We start from the raw sequence: 18210 nt of genomic DNA, 5'->3' as shown, positions 1-18210 counted from the left end.
GTATAATGTTTCCCATATCAGCCCCCACAGTATAATGCCCCACATAGCTTCTCCCATACAAGTATAGTGCCCCCATATAGCCCCCATACAGTATAATGCCCCCCATATCAGCTCCCCATACAGTATAATGCCCCCCATATCAGCTCCCCATACAGTATAATGCCCCCCATATCAGCTCCCCATACAGTATAATGCCCCCCATATCAGCTCCCCATACAGTACAATGCCCCCCATATGAGCTTCCCATACAGTATAATGTCCCCCATATGAGCTCCCCATACAGTATAATGTCCCCCATATGAGCTCCCCATACAGTATAATGCCCCTCCATATCAGCTCCCCATACAGTATAATGCCTCCCATATCCGCTCCGCATACAGTATAATGCCCCCCATATCAGCACCCATACAGTATAATGCCCCCCCATACCAGCCCCCATACAGTATAATGCCCCCCATAAAGTATAATTCCCCCATATCAGCCCCCATGCAGTATAATGCCCCTCCATACAGTATAATTCCCCCATATAAGCCCCATGCAGTATAATGCCCCCCCATATCAGCCCCCCATGCCATATCAGCCCCCATGCAGTATAATGCCCCCCATACAGTATAATGCCCCCATATCAGCCCCCATGCAGTATAATGCCCCCCATACAGTATAATTCCCCCATATCAGCCCCCATGCATTATAATCCCCCCCATCTTATCAGCCCCCCATGCCATATCAGCCCCCATGCAGTATAATGCTCCCCCCTCAATATGAACCCCCCATACAGTATAATGCCCCATATGTGTATAACAAAAAAATAGCATAACTACTTACCTATCCCCATTCCCACGCCGGGTGGAGAATCCTTCGCCTCCTCCGGTGTGTGCTATGAGTGACTCGGCGCAGACAGGCACGATGTTGTCGCTACATCCCGCCAGCCTGCGTCGAGCCGCTCAGGGCACAAGGAATGCTGGATCAAGGAGACGTCAGGTCCTCACTCCAGCATTGAATGGAACCGGGACCTCGGTGAGTGACTCGCGACCCTCCGGGGGACGCGAGTCACAGTGTGTAATGTGTTGTGTTGTATTGTGCAGTTTGCGGTGGAGAGAAGAGGGGGGACTGTAATTTAACGCCCCCCTCCACCGCAAACAGCACAATACAACACAATACATTATAAGAAACCACAATACAATACAACACATTACATTACAAGAAAACACAATACAATATAACACAATACATTACATTACAATACAACACATTACAATATAGTACAGCTCATCTGGAGTCCTCGGCACCGGCTGTTCCGCTGGAAGACGTGTCACGTGACAACACGGTCACATGGTACACTAAGTGTACCATGTGACCGTAACCAGGAAGTGCCGGCTTCACGGCACAGAAAATTAATTGAACAAGCCTGCTGTAATGACTGGGTAGGAAGACAGACAGGTGAGCCCTAATCTACCCGCCACTCAGTCCCTCCTACCTGCACGGCCCGTCCTAGGCGACGGCGTACAACTGGGCGACGGTCTCTACGCTCAATATGTGTACGACAGACAAACAGACAAGGGTACACAGAAGCTAAGGGAAATGGGGCAGTTGCCCACGGCAACACCGTGAGCAACAGGAGTAGTGAACGAGCCGAGTCAAACCAGGAGTGTACGAGGTACCAAACACAGAGCAGGAGCGTAGTCAGTAAAGCCAGGGTCAAAATGAAGCAAGGTCAATAATAATAGCAGGAGCAGCAGAGCCAGGAAACAGGAAAGAATCACAGGCAAAGACAAGCAGGAAATTAAGGTATAAATAGGCCGAGGGCGGGAGCTAGAACCGTCTGGCCAGGCTGTGATAGGTTCTCCCACTCCTGAGCCTACCAGCCTGAGTGGTAGCAGATTGAGTCACTCTATCAGACCTAGGAGCAGGTGCAGACTGATTAACCACGGGCGTCGACACTGAAGCTGTGTCTGGCAGATCCTTTACAGTACCCCCCCTTTTATGAGGGGCCACTGGACCCTTTCTAGGTGGACCTGGCTTATTGGGGAACCGAAGATGGAACCTTCTGAGCAATACCCCAGCGTGAACATCCCGGGCGGGTACCCAAGTCCTCTCCTCAGGCCCGTATCCTCTCCAATGGACCAGGTACTGGAGTGAGCCTTGGACCATCCTGCTGTCCACAATCTTGGCCACCTCGAATTCTACCCCTTCAGGGGTGAGAACAGGAACCGGAGGTTTCCTCGAGGTAGCCAAGGACGGGGAGCAGCGTTTCAGGAGGGAGGCATGTAACACGTTGTGTATTTGAAAAGACGGGTGTAACTCCAGCCAGAAGGAGACAGGGTTAAGGACCTCATCTACCCGCCACTCAGTCCCTGCCTACTTGCACGGCCCGTCCTAGGCGACGGCGTACAACTGGGCGACGGTCCCTACGCTCAATATGTGTACAACAGACAAACAGACAAGGGTACACAGAAGCTAAGGGAAATGGGGCAGTTGCCCACGGCAACACCGTAAGCAACAGGAGTAGTGAACGAGCCGAGTCAAACCAGGAGTGTACGAGGTACCAAACGCAGAGCAGGAGCGTAGTCAGTAAAGCCAGGGTCAAAATGAAGCAAGGTCAATAATAATAGCAGGAGCAGCAGAGCCAGGAAACAGGAAAGAATCACAGGCAAAGACAAGCAGGAAATTAAGGTATAAATAGGCCGAGGGCGGGAGCTAGAACCGTCTGGCCAGGCTGTGATAGGTTCTCCCACTCCTGAGCCTACCAGCCTGAGTGGTAGCAGATCGAGTCACTCTATCAGACCTAGGAGCAGGTGCAGACTGATTAACCACGGGCGTCGACACAGAAGCTGTGTCTGGCAGATCCTTTACACCTGCTGTTTGGCAATGGGGGCCGTGGGCCCCCCAGGCTTAGGGGCCCGGTGGCAACTGCGACCACTGCGACCCCTATAGCTATGCCACTGGTCATCACATTATATGGGTTACCGGTTCTCCTCTTTTACAACACTTACCATTAAGTGTGCTTTTATAAAAAAAAGTATACATATAGGCCTTAAGTCAAATGATCTGTGTATACTACACAAAATGTTGGCGCTCTATAAGCAATCGTAAATTATTCTTGGTGTACATTTTCTTATTTTCTTCTTTTTTTCTGTAGATGAAGACATTAATATTCAATGTTCTGCGTCAGAACACGAAAGGATCATCAGACCTGGATCTTATGGAGCTGACGGCTCTTGGATACCTAATCTGTGGTCTTGGAGTTGAAGAGTTAAAGAAAATTAATTCTCAAGAGTTCAGGTTCGTTTGTAGAAAAGGTTTTGCGACAACTTATGGATGTACCATAGCGATTGATGTACAATTAGACTGGAAGTTTGTTGGAACATAAAAATGAGACTGGGATACTGCTTCCTTTATTTGGGGAAGTCGTCATTCTCATGCTTGGGTAATATAATAAAAATGGACTGAGTTTGGATAAAAGTAAACGTATGACTCACAACAAAACAAAGACTCATTCTAGAAACATTAAAGATGGCCATGCACATGAGATAGCAGACAGCCAAATGCCAACTATATTTCCTGATGTCCTAAAAAATAGGCATACTCGAATAGGAACACTCCTCTAGTAGCGCTTATCAACTGGGGGAACAAAGGATCGGAAAGTTCAAATATAATGGAAGATTTTGGGGGACATTTGGGCTGCCCCTAGTCACATTATATTGTCTGCTGACCCTGATGAAATCAGCCGTTTCGGACATCTGTAAAATGTGTATTGCCAATTTTATAACCTATGCAATCAATTATCCTTTAGAGAGAAAGTTGACATACCAAACACTATGGGTCAGTTACTGCTAATAATCACTAAATCCATGTTCTTTCTGAAAGATTTACTGATATGAACCTTTACATGGGCTGCATTATGTATTTTTTTATAGGCTTATAGCATTCAACATTTTGCATCTGATGTTTATATTGGATCCAAGTAGGAAATATTGGTATTTATTGATTGCTTCATTGCTTGCATGACTTGTTGGGGCTCCCTGGCACTATATTTAAATTTAATTCCAAAAGTAAAAAATATGAGTTTCAAAAATACTTCATTGCCTAACATTTCAGTCTAGTAGGTAACTGCTTTGGAAGAACTTGATTTCAACATGGATAGGTAGACTAAGTAAAACTTTACGTACGGCCTGTCAAAGCAACATTTTACTTATGTCTTTTGCAGCCAGGCAGCTGTTTTTGTGGGCACCTTAAAATTGAAATGCACCGAGGCTCAGATGGAGACTTTGGCCAGGCTCTTAACATACAATTCAGCATTTGGTTTAGTTAGTAGATGGGGTCCTGAGATCTTCACTGAGATTGGAACTCTTGCAGGTGAGTTGAAGAATGGTCTTTCTATTTAGTAGTGAATCTATATGAATCTCCAAGTAGAAATAATATGGTTATATATATTTTTTAATTTATAATAATACAAATTAAAGTATATTGGTGCCTTCTAATACAGCAGAATGGCCAGGAGCACTTAAGATGCTGTTGGAGCTATACGACTACCCACCTTTTTTTTAGGTAGCCCTTTAATGACTCTCATCAGGATCTGTAAAATGCAGAAAATACTGATGACAGTAATGTTCTTTGGTGTCAAAGGGTGGTGTTGTTGCTCCTTCCCATCAAAATATATAATTTTGGCATTTTAATGTCACTAATGTAGGCCCAGTCTTATTTTAAGCTAAACTTTAGTAATAACTTCAGGCAGTTATTTTTCAGTATTACGCTGCTATCTGCTTAAACTACATTTTGTAGCATGGCACTAATATTGTATAATTATGTTTGTACATACCATAGAGGCAGACGAGGAAGCTGCTAAGTGGTCATTGGAGAGAGGGGTCACAGTATGGTTAGCCCTATGGTCTTTGATAATGGGTGGCGAGAACCTGTGCAGGACTTCGCTCCCCAGAAGAACTGCAATGTTGGCAAGCAAATGAGTGGGGGATTGGCCCAAGGGACATGGAAAGAGCACAGAGGGGGAAACAAACACCAGGGCTGTGTGGCGAAACCTGGCACTATAAACGTGGGCCCATTTTGATTTCAGCTATGGGGCCCCCTTCATGTCTATATACGCCACTGACTCATACATTTTATCTCTTTCATGTGGAAACGTATTAGCTGGCCTCCCGGACATCGTCCTGTCATCTTTAATAAGAGATCAAATTCAAGGATTAACACCTAATGCAATATCTCTTATTTCAGCTCATAAGTTTGCTGTAAGTATATGTGTAGTATAGCTATGTTACTATAGAGCACACATGCTTTGGTTTACATCTGAATAATGTATAAAGATTACTTGTTAGGCTATTTTCACATATGCGTCAGAGGCTTCATCCATCACAAAACCTGTCAAATTTGTTGGGAAAAATAGCACTGCTTTTAGCACTATTTTTTTGTAAAAATGACAGATACCTCTGTGGAACCCGACCCACCCCATTGTAAGTCAATGTAGTTCATTGGGCACTGCTGGTGTCTGTTGTGCGATGGATCCTGCACTGCATTGTAGCTTCTGTAGTAAGTGGAGACCGCAATCCAGACATGAACAGGGCCTCAATTCTACTTTTTATCCAAAAAATATTTATTTCGAGGAAAACTTTCTACTCAGGACACATTTCTGCACATTAAAGATCTTTCAATAGCGTTGAGTGGGGTTATCTATGGACTGTATTAGAAAAGATGGGTTAATGTCATATGTGGCGCCCAGAGCCAGAAGTAGGTCCAACAATGCATACTCAGATGTCTTTACTCTAGAGAAAGTTACCCGTCAGGAGTGCCCTCTCTCACCACTTTGATTTGCAGTAGACATTGAGAGCTTGGCAGCTAAATTGAGAATGACAGGAGATATTATGGGCTTCAAGTATGGAGATTGGGAGGAGCGGGTGGCGCTCTAGGCCTATGACCTATTTGTGGAAGATATGCACAGTTCTTTGGGGAGTAATATGTCCATCATAGACCAATTTGGTATATATTCAGGACTTACCATCAATTGGACCAAGTCCGCCCTATTACCAATGGAACCCAATGCAATTATACCTCAGCTCAATGGACTGATCATACCACAAATTGATACATTTAAATATATGGGCATTTGGGTCTCTAGAGACCCTGCAGAATATGTACCCCTTAATGTGGCATATAGTAGATGCTTGGGTGAAACTGCCACCATCTGTGATGGGAAGAGCAAACTTGGTGAAGATGACTTTGATCCTGTGGCTATTTCGCATGCTTAGGTCTACTACAGTGTATGGCATCACAACTTTAGCATATGCAGGGCTGGGATTTGGAACAGGGAGAAAGTTCTAGTTATAAAATCCTCAAACATGTTCTGTACTGGGGTCACTGGAAGCACATAGGATGAGATTAGTATACCCTACTATGCCAACTCTTACTTTGTTACATAGAGTCTGGGAGAGGTGGAAATCACTCCTATATATTTCAGGATATACTCGATAAACACCCATATGGGATAATCCTACTCTCGGGAAATTAAATATTTTGGAAGGTTTTGATGGCTGGATTCAGCGAGGTGTTAAATACGTGTATCAATTGTATGATGATGATGGGTTCAAATCATTTCAGCAATTACAAGAAGACTATTCTCTACCTCATACAGTCTTCTATTGATATTTACAGCTGAGACATGCAGCTCAATGTCAGTATAGAGATGTGCAAGACAGAAATGTTGTATCACATTGTAAAAATGGAAACGTAGCATGCTGTAATCTCTTCTGTGTATAAGTGGCTGCTGCTGAGAGTCTTGGGTGACCCAATATTGGGACTAATGGAGCGATGGGAGGCTGATGTAGGCCCCATGTCAAATGAGGCTTGGAATGAAGTATTAGAAATGGCACCTAAGCTGTCTCTGAGGCCTCGTTTACACGAGCGTGTGCGTTTTGCGCGCGCAAAAAACGCTGCGTTTTGCGCGCGTTGGCATTGCGTTTTGCCTGCGTATACGCAGCGTTGTTGCGTTTTAAACGCGCGCATGACTAGCGTTTGCAACGCGCGTCAAAAACGCAGAGGAGATTCATGCCAGGCCAGCCTACAAATAGGCCAGCTGGCCCAACCCCTGCTTGCTGGGAGAAGCAGGTTTAGCACCTTAATCTCCGCCTCTGCCGAGCTCGTCGATGTGTGTACATCTGTCTGGGTTTGAGCAGGACTTTCTAAAGTTGGCAACCTTCTTTCTGGAGATAGAATGTTGTGTGGGCGAAAGTTTGGAAAGGCCAATTGCTAGTGTACATAGTTTGCCTCGGGGCCCATGACAGCACCTAAACGTCCGCACCTCTTGCAAACCATATCAAACCCCGAGTGATTACCTAAAACCTCATATGACGTGTGTATTAATTGGACCCAAATCCCAGAGGTGTGCGAGGGTATAGGCCAAGGAAATGTGGGCCAAACATTGTGTGGAGGGCTATCAATGAAAAACCACACGAAATATAACCATTCAACATTAAAGTTTTTAATACAGGGTTTTGCAAAAGCCCAAAAATGTTTCCTCAAACAAAAAACACCAACATGGTGTATAATATCGATCCAACACAAAAACAGGACGGCGAGTTGGCATCCCTGCACCCACAAATAGTGTGGCGTCCCAAATTCCGGCCTCCAACACACTTAAAGGTGTTGGTACTGGTGGCCCGGGGACGAATAGGCCTGCATTTCAGCACCACTATGCTGGACCTGGAGCTGTGTAGGTTGTTCCTCGGCAGCATAGTGGTGCTGATGTTGTCCGGGGTATGTTGGCCCAGGGAAGTGGGGAGCCATAGGGCGCATATACGGATGCGGGCGGTGCATCTGGGGGCCTGGGTGGAATGGGCCCGGCACCTGGGGCGTGGTGGCCGGCATGGCTGTACTGCGCCACTGTTCAATGGCCGTGAAGCACACATGCGGATTGTGGGGCGGTCTGGAAGCGTCGATCAACGTCACGATCGACGCTTGCAGACGGCCCATACGGTCCATGGGGACCAGCCGGAGGAGGGGAACGATGCTTCGGCCAAAGGCGTCGTTCCCGTCCTCTTCAGCGGCTCGCCGTAGATAGTCCAGGACACGGGCATCTACTTGCCCCGCTGCGGAGGCCTGTTGAGCACGGGCCCGGCGAGTGCGGGCACGCACGGGGCGCTCCTCTGCCGGAGAGGCGACGGCCCGTGCGGACTGGCCAGGGGCGGGCTCCAGGGGTGTCGGCTCTGGGCTAGGGGGCAGGACAGGGGCAGCAGGAGGTTCCGGCCGAGACTCGCCCACGTCTGTCTCTTCTGCGGTATCCTCCAAATTGTCTGTGGTTCTAGAAAGAGGAAATTACGTTAGAACAGAATATCTAACAATGCCTACAACAACACGATGGCAAACAGGACATGGGCGAACACACATTAGACACATGCAATGGCAGAAACTCTTACGTGCGCATCTCCATGATGTCCTTCAAGAACATCAGCTGTTGGGTATACATATACGGTCGCTTGCGAGATGCGCCATCCCCGCTGCGTCCCCTTTCACCCATTTCACGCCGGAATTGGTCACGGCAGCTCCGCCACCGTGTTTTGATCTCTTGGACTGTTGGAGTTAAAAAACAGATATCATGCCATCAGACCTATGACCTCTCACTTTAAATTAAGGGCCCTGCACTGCCAATTACGTGGTACACGGTGATGCGCCTGCTCCACAAAAGTTTCTCGTGAAAATGCGCAGAAGACACATACAGGGCCCCAGTTCTTCAAAAGGGATGTCATGCTTTGGCAGAAAATGCCTGGTACTCACCCAACCGACTGCGGTCACGGGTTCGGCCACTCTCCCACTCCTGGCCAAACAGCTCCTTTGCCACCTCCTCCCAGGCGTCCTCCTTGGCCGTCCGGTTGTGGTACGCCTCCGAGCGAGTGTCCCAAATTTCGGGGTGTCCCTGGACCAGGACGAGGAGGCGCTCCACGTCCATCCCACGCGGCATGGCAGCAGATGTTGACAGTGGAAGATACCTGCACAGTCTCCAGTCACAAGCCCTGCCCACTCGCAGTGGAAACTCAAGCACTTCCTGGTTTTGGTTTGCTTTGTCCAGCTTTATAGACTGTTTTTCATGGACATAACAAGTGATGCGTGATTTTCGCGCATGCAACGCAGGAGCGTCCGTGTGGCATGCGTTGTTTTCACGCACCCATTGACTTCAATGGGTGCGTGATGCGCGAAAAACGCACGATTTTAGAACATGTCGTGAGTTTTACGCAACGCACGCGCACTGCGCAAAATTCACGCATCGTCTAAACAGCCCCATAGACTATTATAGGTGCGTACGACACGCGTGAAAAGCACGCGCGTCGCACGCGCGTATAATACGCTCGTGTAAATGAGGCCTGAGTGTTGCTCACAGAAGATCTAAATGATACCTTATTCATAGAGTTTACCGTACACCATATCTGCTGTGCAAAATGGGCGTTAGACCTGATGCTAGATGTTCCAGATGCCCTGACCCCTAATGCGGACTTGTCACATATGCTGTGGACATGCCCTTTATTGTCTTCATATTGGGATGGTATCTATGCAAATCTTCACAAGGTTTGGTCAACAGATTTCAACAGATTTCTAAAACACCTTTGACGGGACTTTTGGGATATGTAGAAGAATTGCCATTACCTGAGATGCCAAAACTAGCAGTGGCAAAAATTTTATACCAAGCCAGGAAAACTATTGCCAGGCATTGGTTGGGTGATGCGCTTCCCACAATAGAAGAATTTTTAGGAGTAATGAATTCTGTTATTTTGGTAGAGAGGGGTGTATATTTGAAAAGTGACACACTACATAAGTTTGAACAACAATGGGGACAGTGGATTGCAATGCAAGGAATGGAGTTGCAGGCATTGCTCAGAAACAGTCTCTCCTCAGCTCTGACAGGTTAAGCCATGGTGTGGAGGATATAGGGATTACAGGACTGTGGAACCGATAACTCTTTGACATAACTGTATAAATTCTGGTACCGATCATTAATGATTAAGTTATTTTGGATAATGAGGCTGTAATAATCTTATTTTTCTTCCTTATGTATTATTTCACAGAGACCTAGGGATGGGGTTGGGGGGTACGGGTGGGTTTGATACTCTTTTTTTGTATATGTTGTTATATACTGTTTCTGTTGTATGTATATAAAAATTACAAATTTTGTTTCTCAATAAAAAATATCTGATTTAAAAAAAAACAAAAAACAGATCCTTCCCACACATACAACTGTGCATGCTAATGTTCTTCTCTATAAGCAATGGCAATACATTCATAGTGACTGGATGTTGTTCATGCCAGGTTGTGTTCAGTCCAGCTCAGCTCTCCTGCTTCACCAGTGACCAGGCCATAGCAGTTACTCCTGAACAGTTTGAGCATCTCAACTATCAACAGCGGCAGGCCATCTCTAGTGCTCAGTATGATGGGGACATTCACCAGGATACCCGAGGTACAGTACTTGTTAATGCATAGTGGGCATGGCAAGTTTATATCAAACTGGTGTAAAGCAGAATATTTAACTCTACAGGGGCAATGTCATGCAATGTCAGGATTAGCAGTCTATATTATGGCAACCTGTTTATTTGAATGGAGAGAGGAAGGAATTCTTATTTACTGACAGGACAAAATGATCAGGCGTGTTACAATACAACATTCACGCTCGCCCCACATCTTTGATCTAGGGGCAGTCAGGAGACTATAGATATTACATTGTATATAATGTGTATGAACAGCAGTGTTGCCATCAGGGTGTTGAAGGTGGTACTGCTATTAAGGGCCCTGGAAAATGAGTTTAAAAATGGTCTAACACCCTCCTGTTAACTTTCACCTATCACGAACTGTTCACTGCTATGTTTATTAGGGCCTCACTAAATATATAATATATAAAGACCATATTATCCCAAGGCTCAAGGGGCCCTGACCACTTGACTGTATGGGGCCCATACATTCCAAACTGTATATTTCAAATAGTAGATAAATGACTGCCTATATATTCCTAATGACACTCTAAAATGGGCAGCATTAGTCTGTATTATATATATATATATATATAATATATATGTACATATATATATATATAATATATATATACATATATATATATATATATATATATATATATATATATATATATATATATATATATAGTTTCAGCAGTTAGGAGATCAGGAGAAGAGAAAAATAAATATGTTGCCTTTAAAGAAAACTGTTAGGCCCTGTTCAGACAGAGTTTTTTTTGCGGCAAAAAAATTAATGAAATTGACTCCCATTGATTTCAATGGGAGGTGGGGGCGTTTTTTTCCCGCAAGCAAAGTTAGGGCATGTCGCTTCTTTTGCCCCGAGTTCAAAAAAACAAACTAGCGGGAAAAAGAAGCGACATGACTTATCTTGAGGCGATTTCCGCCTCAAAACCCCATTGAAATCAATGGGAGACGGAAATACACGTGTTTTTTGCCGCGTTTTCTTGCCACCATTTTTACCCATTTTTTAAGCGTTTTTCCAGCACAAAAACGCTTGTGGTATATCCCTTTGTCTGTTAAAGAAATAGGTAAAGACAACCGCCTTTAAAAACACGTCAAAAAACGTGTGTAGTGCAAAACCGCTTAAAAAAAACTGAGCTGAGCTAATTTTCTGCCTGCATGAGACTCTGTGTGAACATACCCTTAAGCGGCCAATTCAGTTACTTAAAGTGAGAAGTAGTGTTTAACCATTTATTTTTTGGTTGAAATAAATGCAAGCGCTTTATATTGTGCATTCCTAGAAATTACATCTGTTCTCTTATGCTTTCTCTGTTTACAGGAGAGAACAATGTGAGGTCACTTGCTGCCTGGCATCCTGTTCTTTACATCATGGTGCTGCTTTTATTGCTACACTGAGCTCCAGTATCCCAGCCTAGTTGGTTGGCGCTTTAGGAAATGTTTTTGTAAAACATTGCTTATACGTCCCACATGGATTTTTAAATAAAATTCTACTGGTGATGCAGTTATAAAATTGTTAATGAGTGGTTCTCTGTGTATTCTCCAAAAAAATTTGTAAAAAAGGGAATGAGTGGATTACAGTACCAAGAAAGGTTATCAAACTTGGGGCTATTCAGTTTAGAAAAAGAGACGGCTATAGGGCGATCTAATTAGAATGTACAAATAGCACACAGCCAAGACAACACAGGAGTGGCTTAGGGACAACTCTGTGAATGTCCTTGAGTGTCCCAGCCAGAGCACTGACTTGAACCCAATCGAACATCTCTGGAGAGTTGAAAATGGCTGTCCACCAACAGTCCCGATCCAACCTGACAGCTTGAGAAGACTGGAAGAAAATCCCCAAATCTAGGTGAGCAAATATTGTGGCATCATACCCAAGAAGATTGGAGGCTGTTATCACTGCCAAAGGTGCTTCAACTAAGTACAGAGTAAAGGATCTGAATGCTTATGTCACAGCAATACTTACTTTTTTCATTTTCAATAAATTAGCAAAGATTACTAATAATCAGTTTTCACTTGGTCATTATGGGGTATTGAGTGCAGAATGATGGGGGCCACAAGGCTTCAACATAACAAAATGTGAAAAAATGTAAAGGGTCTAAAGACTTTCTGCAGGGGCGTAGCTAGGGGAGCAGGCGGGGCATGTGCCCCGGGCGCAACTAGGTGGTAGGGAAGGGGGAGCGCCGCAGAGCAGCTGATCGCTGCTGATAGGCACCCTGTATGTCGGACACCTGCAGCAGCGATCAGCTTTAGGAAGAGCCAGGAGATCACGCAGCGGCGTTCTGACTGGAGTCTGTGACGGCCAGGGAGTGGACCAGTCCAGTCACATGACCTGTCACCTGACCTCACGCCAATGACATGAGGTCAGATGACTCAGGTCAGGTGACTGAACTGGTCCACTCCCATGCTGCCCCCTCCCAGCATGTAGGGGGCGCCACTGGGCTCTGCCTCTACTCTGTGCTCTGCTGTTACACACACGGAGTAAATAACAGCCGAGAAGCAGAGGAGGAAGCCCCGTCCACAGCCCGTCCTGCAAGAAACCTGTGATTCTGTCAGCAAGGATACATGGTGAGTGTCTGTGTGTATATGTGTGCGTGTCTGTGTGTATACAGTGTGTGTCTCTGTGTGTGTATACAGTATGTGTGTCTGTGTGCATACAGTGTGTCTCTGTGTTTGTACGTGTATTTGTTACAGTGTGTGTGTGTGTGTGTGTGTGTGTGTGTGTGCGTGTGTATATGTCTCTGCATGTGTTTGTCTCTTTGTAAAAGTGTGTGTTCAATATTAAAGTAGAACAGATAAAATGCAGATATCTGTGCTGCCTCCTATATACCCTGCTTCCTCCTATATACCCTTGAAAATGTGCAATAAAAAGTATTTTATTTAAAAAAAACAGATTTTTATGTTAAAGAGGCTCTGTCACCAGATTTTGCAACCCCTATCTGCTATTGCAGCAGATCGGCGCTGCAATGTAGATAAGAGTAACGTTTTTATTTTTAAGTTATGACCATTTTTGTATTTATGCAAATGAGGCTTGCTAAAGTCCAACTGGGCGTGTTTAAAGTAAAAGTCCAACTGGGCGTGTATTATGTGTGTTACATCTGGGCGTGTTTACTTCTTTTACTAGCTGGGCGTTCTGACGAGAAGTATCATCCACTTCTCTTCAGAACGCCCAGCTTCTGGCAGTGCAGACACAGCGTGTTCTCGAGAGATCACGCTGTGTAGTCACTCACTTCCTGCCTCAGGTCCTGCATCGTGTCGGACGAGCGAGGACACATCGGCACCAGAGGCTACAGTTGATTCTGCAGCAGCATCGGCGTTTGCAGGTAAGTCGATGTAGCTACTTACCTGCAAATGCTGATGCTGCTGCAGAATCAACTGTAGCCTCTGGTGCCGATGTGGCCGACACGATGCAGGACCTGGGGCAGGAAGTGAGTGACGTCACAGCGTGATCTCTCGAGAACACGCTGTGTGTCTGCACTGCCAGAAGCTGGGTGTTCTGAAGAGAAGTGGATGATGCTGATTCCTGTGTACCTGAGTACAGTGTACACACATAATACACGCCCAGTTGTACTTTTACTGTATACACGCCCAGTTCTACTTTTGCAAGCCTCATTTGCATAAATACAAAAATGGTCATAACTTGGCCAAAAATGCTCGTTTTTTAAAAATAAAAACGTTGCTGTAATCTACATTGCAGCGCCTATCTGCTGCAATAGCAGATAGGGGTTGCAAAATCTGGTGACAGAGCCTCTTTAACTCCCTTATATAACTATATCGCTTGTAAAATGTAGAAATGCTTTTATGCTCGAGTTACATTAAAAAAAATTGTGAAAAAAAAAATGACACCTCATTGATTGGTAGAGAAAGCAAACATGGCGAGAGGGAAGGAGATGTCGGGAAATAAGTTGGGGGGGTGCCAATCTGAATTTTTCCCCTGGGTGCAGGAGAACCTAGCTACGCCTCTGCTTTTTGAATGCATTGTATATAATTGGACAGTACAGAGATCTTTCTAATGATATTTTTACACCTAGCTCTGTAACAAGGACAGGGGGGCATCCTCTAGTCTAGAGGAATAAAGGGGATTCTTTACTGTGAGAGCAGAGAGACTATGGAACTCTCTGCCACAGGATGTTGTGATGGTTGATTCTTTGAATAAATAAAGAAGGGCCTTGATGCCTTTCTTGAAAAATATAATATTACAAGTTATGAGTACTAGATTCTTGAGATGGGAGGTTGATCCAGGGATTTATTCTGATTGGCATATTTGGAGTCGGGAGGATATTTTAACCCCAATGAGGCAATTGGCATCCACCTCATAAGCGTTTTTTGCCTTCCTCTGGATCAACATGGTAGGATTATAGGTTGGACTTGATGGACCTGTGTCTTTTTTTCAACCATATCAACTATGTAACATGTGGGCAGGGTTACAGATAATACAAGATAAAGACCCATATTTGTGAATATATCCTGTGTGGTAAAGGTCAGCACCTATGCAGGTAACTAGAATTCTTCTAATAGGCTTCACTATTAATGACACTTCTACAGACATATCACCAGGTAACCAATACCGGCACACAACTACAATACTGAGCAACCACTAAATAATACTGCCATAACTATTTGTTTTCCTCTATTACTGGGTATCTAATACTAGTATATCTGTTTTGACAGTCTATGGTCTGCAAACCATTTGCTACAAAAAGCAGTATGCATTCTGCTAATAAATGCTCAAGGCAACTGCAGGGAATTTTCATGGAATCTCCCAAGGCAGCCCTGCTGTATTTTTCTATTTCCCCGCTAATGGTGATTCAGTTAACAGCTGTCACGGTGCGGGGTGTGGACCCACTGGACCGTACCACGTAGCGGGATGACAGCTGACCAAACAGGTACAGTACATTGTCTATAGTCCAGAAAGAGTACCTGTGGCAACTCGGACAGTAGCAAGGCTGGCTTGGCTGGGACCAGGCGGCAGGTAGACATCAGGCGTGGAATTCAGAACAGGTGTGGAATGCAGCACAACACGACAACAGCTCAGCACGGTACTAGATCAGATAGCACGGGAAACAGGATACACGGACAGGGAACCCTTGGAAACTGGAAGACACTAGGAGACCATTAGCAAGACAAACTTTGGGTAACGAACAACGCTCAGGCAAAGAACAAGAGGGCAGAGCCCCTTTTATAGTCCAGTAGCATTCTGGGCTTGATTGCAGACTTCCTGCAATTATGCGCACACTGGCCCTTTAAGACCATGCACGCACAGGCAAGCGCGCCCTCCTGGAGACAGTCTCGATACCAGGAAGTGACTGCCGGCGCCTCACTGGGGGACAACTCAGCAGAGAACACACAGGTCCGTGGCCACGGCCGTCGATGGGAAGGTCAGAATGACGAGCCGTGGCCATAGTTACAATAGCATTACATTGTGTTATGTTATATTTCTGCTATGTAAGAAATTTTGTGTAATATTTTTTAAAGTGAATGTTTGGGCAAGTCGAACAACAGTGATTATGTTTGGGTTTCTCTCTGCCTACTTCTAGCTACTCATGACACCACCCAGTGAACTGTATAAAGAGATACTCCTTCTGAGGGAGAATTAATTTCTATAGTTGACTGGACAGTTCACAAAACTGCTCAATACCCCCACTAATGATGTCATAAACTGGAAAAGTATACAAGGGATATGAGATCATATTGAGAGAGTGAGATTCAGGTGCATGAGTGGATTGTCCTATCTTTCCACAAGAATTAAACTTCAATTACATTTTTGGTGTGGTCTCAAGTATTCAACTCAATATTCCAAATGGGTTCTGACTAAACCTCTATATAGTGGAATTAGGACCTCCCTTTTTCTACTAAAAATACGTCTAAGCACCCAAAAATTCTAGTAGATTTTCCCCACTGACTGGGAACACAAAACTAACTCTGAAGCTAGTTGAAATAAGCACCAAAAGCCTCTCCAGAAGATTATTGGCCCGTGTATACAGGGCAGTGATCAGCCGATGAACGAGCAAATGCTTGTTTGTCGGCGGATCACATAGTTTATGCAGGCTATAAAATTATCGTTGTCGGCAGCACATCTACCCTTGTAAACAGATGATGTGTTGCCGACAATGATGCCAACTGATGGGGACCGAACAATTGTATTAACGAGCATTCATCTCCATACAGTATAGCATCGGCCCGTGTAAAAGGGCTTGTTAATGAACGGCAATGCTATATATTGTATGCCCCTGTAACCCACCTAAGACAATATTCAAGGCATTTTTTTTCCAGTTTTGGACACCAGTGATATGTAGTGTTCTCTTTATGAACCCCATAATAGGACAGGATAGTGGTGGACACAAAGTCATTAGGATATGTAATAGCTCATTCGAGACATAACTGGTAGTTTCCGTAGAAATAGAGGCGTAGAGCCAGCAGGGGGAAGAACAGCGCTGGCTAATGGTAGCACATCACTCTCTGTGTAGGAAAATTTAGGGGCAGCATGTGACCGTGGAGGAAGTTTGTTATATTATAAAAACATTGTAGCTAGATCTTGCGGGAGCACCAACACTGTTAGGCTATGTTCACACGCTTAACAAAAAATGGCTGTAAAATACGGAGCTATTTTCAAGGGAAAACAGCCCATGATTTTCAGCTGTTTTTTAAACCACAGGCGTTTTTTCAGCCGTTTTTGAAGCTGTTTTTCTATTGACCCAATGAAAAACGGCTCCAAAAACGGCTCAAGAAGTGACATGCACTAGCCGTTTTTTTACATGCTGTTTTTTCAAGCAGCTGCGTAAAAAAATGCCCCATCGAAACGAAACACAGTTTTCCCCATTGAAATCAATGGCCAGATGTTTGGGGCCGTTCATCCTCCGTATTTTCAGCCATTTTTCAGAGCGTTTACGGCCCGAAAATTGGCTGGAAATAAGGCGTGTGAACATACCTCTACAGGAGAACTGTGGTTTGCACTGCTACAAGGGGACTGCGATTGTCACTGTTAGAAAGGCACAGAGGCTGGCACTGGTGTAAGGGGTGCTGTGGTGGCCTCTGTTTAAGAGACACTGCATGTATGGCACTAATCTGGTATATACTCAAAATGGGTATTGATCACTAGGTCAGCCACCTCAAAACTGTCAAACTAAATAGTGCATGTTGTCCGACAGGGCTTGACAATTTACTGCTTTCAAAACTAAAATATATATGATCTGTATGATGTGGGTTGTAGTAGCTGTTAAGATGGTAATTTTGCAAAGATTTTACCAACACGATATAGATTTTGGCAAGGTATGCATCCAATTATACCTGGATATGAGTGATGGAATGCCTATGCAGGGGGCAGCTTTACAAGTTATTGCACAACTTATAAGGAAGTAGTCCATTCAATAAAGGTGGTGTTTGCCATTCTCACTGACTGTTTCTCTATTTACCCCAAGATCAGCTGTGGACTTGGTTTAATTATTATACTGGATGTAACCCTTCCTAAATTGTTTTATATGGACTATCTGCAAACGTCAATGAGGCTGCGGATTCTGATCAAAGATGAACTAGATAATCTCAGACATTGTGCTCTCTTGGCTCTCCCCTAAAGCGTAGATCCAGATGAATTGCAATTAAAAATGTATTAAATTAACCCTTTCAGAACGGAGCCTATTTTGGCTTTAAAGACTAAGCCGATTTATTCAAATCGGACATGTCACTTTATGTGGTAATAACTTTGAAATGCTTCTGCCTATCCAAGTGATTCTGA

The 18210-nt window shown here is 44.7% G+C and overlaps 2 protein-coding genes across 2 annotated transcripts in view; one reads left to right on the top strand and one right to left on the bottom strand.

The window, feature by feature from the left end:
* Positions 1-11993, top strand: part of STRC (stereocilin) — a 91122-nt gene extending 79129 nt beyond the window's left edge. Inside the window, exons 24-28 of the mRNA XM_075855254.1 lie at positions 3140-3282; positions 4208-4356; positions 5146-5243; positions 10303-10450; positions 11800-11993. Coding sequence (XP_075711369.1) covers positions 3140-3282; positions 4208-4356; positions 5146-5243; positions 10303-10450; positions 11800-11876 — 615 coding nt within the window. The 3' untranslated portion in view covers positions 11877-11993. The remainder of the gene's footprint in view (positions 1-3139; positions 3283-4207; positions 4357-5145; positions 5244-10302; positions 10451-11799) is intronic.
* On the bottom strand, positions 5792-9230 carry LOC142748514 (uncharacterized). The gene is made up of 4 exons (XM_075855582.1): positions 8779-9230; positions 8421-8574; positions 7980-8305; positions 5792-5847 (listed from the first exon to the last, which is right to left on the bottom strand). Exons 1-4 carry the CDS (start codon positions 8960-8962, stop codon positions 5792-5794), a joined length of 720 nt encoding a protein of 239 aa, XP_075711697.1. The 5' UTR covers positions 8963-9230.
* Positions 11994-18210: the final 6217 nt, after the last annotated feature.

This window comes from Rhinoderma darwinii, chromosome 3, assembly GCF_050947455.1.
Source record: "Rhinoderma darwinii isolate aRhiDar2 chromosome 3, aRhiDar2.hap1, whole genome shotgun sequence".
NCBI lineage: Eukaryota > Metazoa > Chordata > Amphibia > Anura > Rhinodermatidae > Rhinoderma > Rhinoderma darwinii.
Note: the sequence above shows the minus strand (reverse complement) of the source record. Positions and strands in the feature narration are given on the sequence as shown.

Coding starts and splice junctions, on each gene's coding strand:
- LOC142748514 (XM_075855582.1), bottom strand. CDS start 8,962: ATGCCGCGTGGGATGGACGTGGAGCGCCTCCTCGTCCTGGTCCAGGGA. Junction 8,575..8,778: donor CCGTGACCGCAGTCGGTTGG/GTGAGTACCAGG, acceptor TAACTCCAACAG/TCCAAGAGATCAAAACACGG. Junction 8,306..8,420: donor GACATCATGGAGATGCGCAC/GTAAGAGTTTCT, acceptor TCCTCTTTCTAG/AACCACAGACAATTTGGAGG.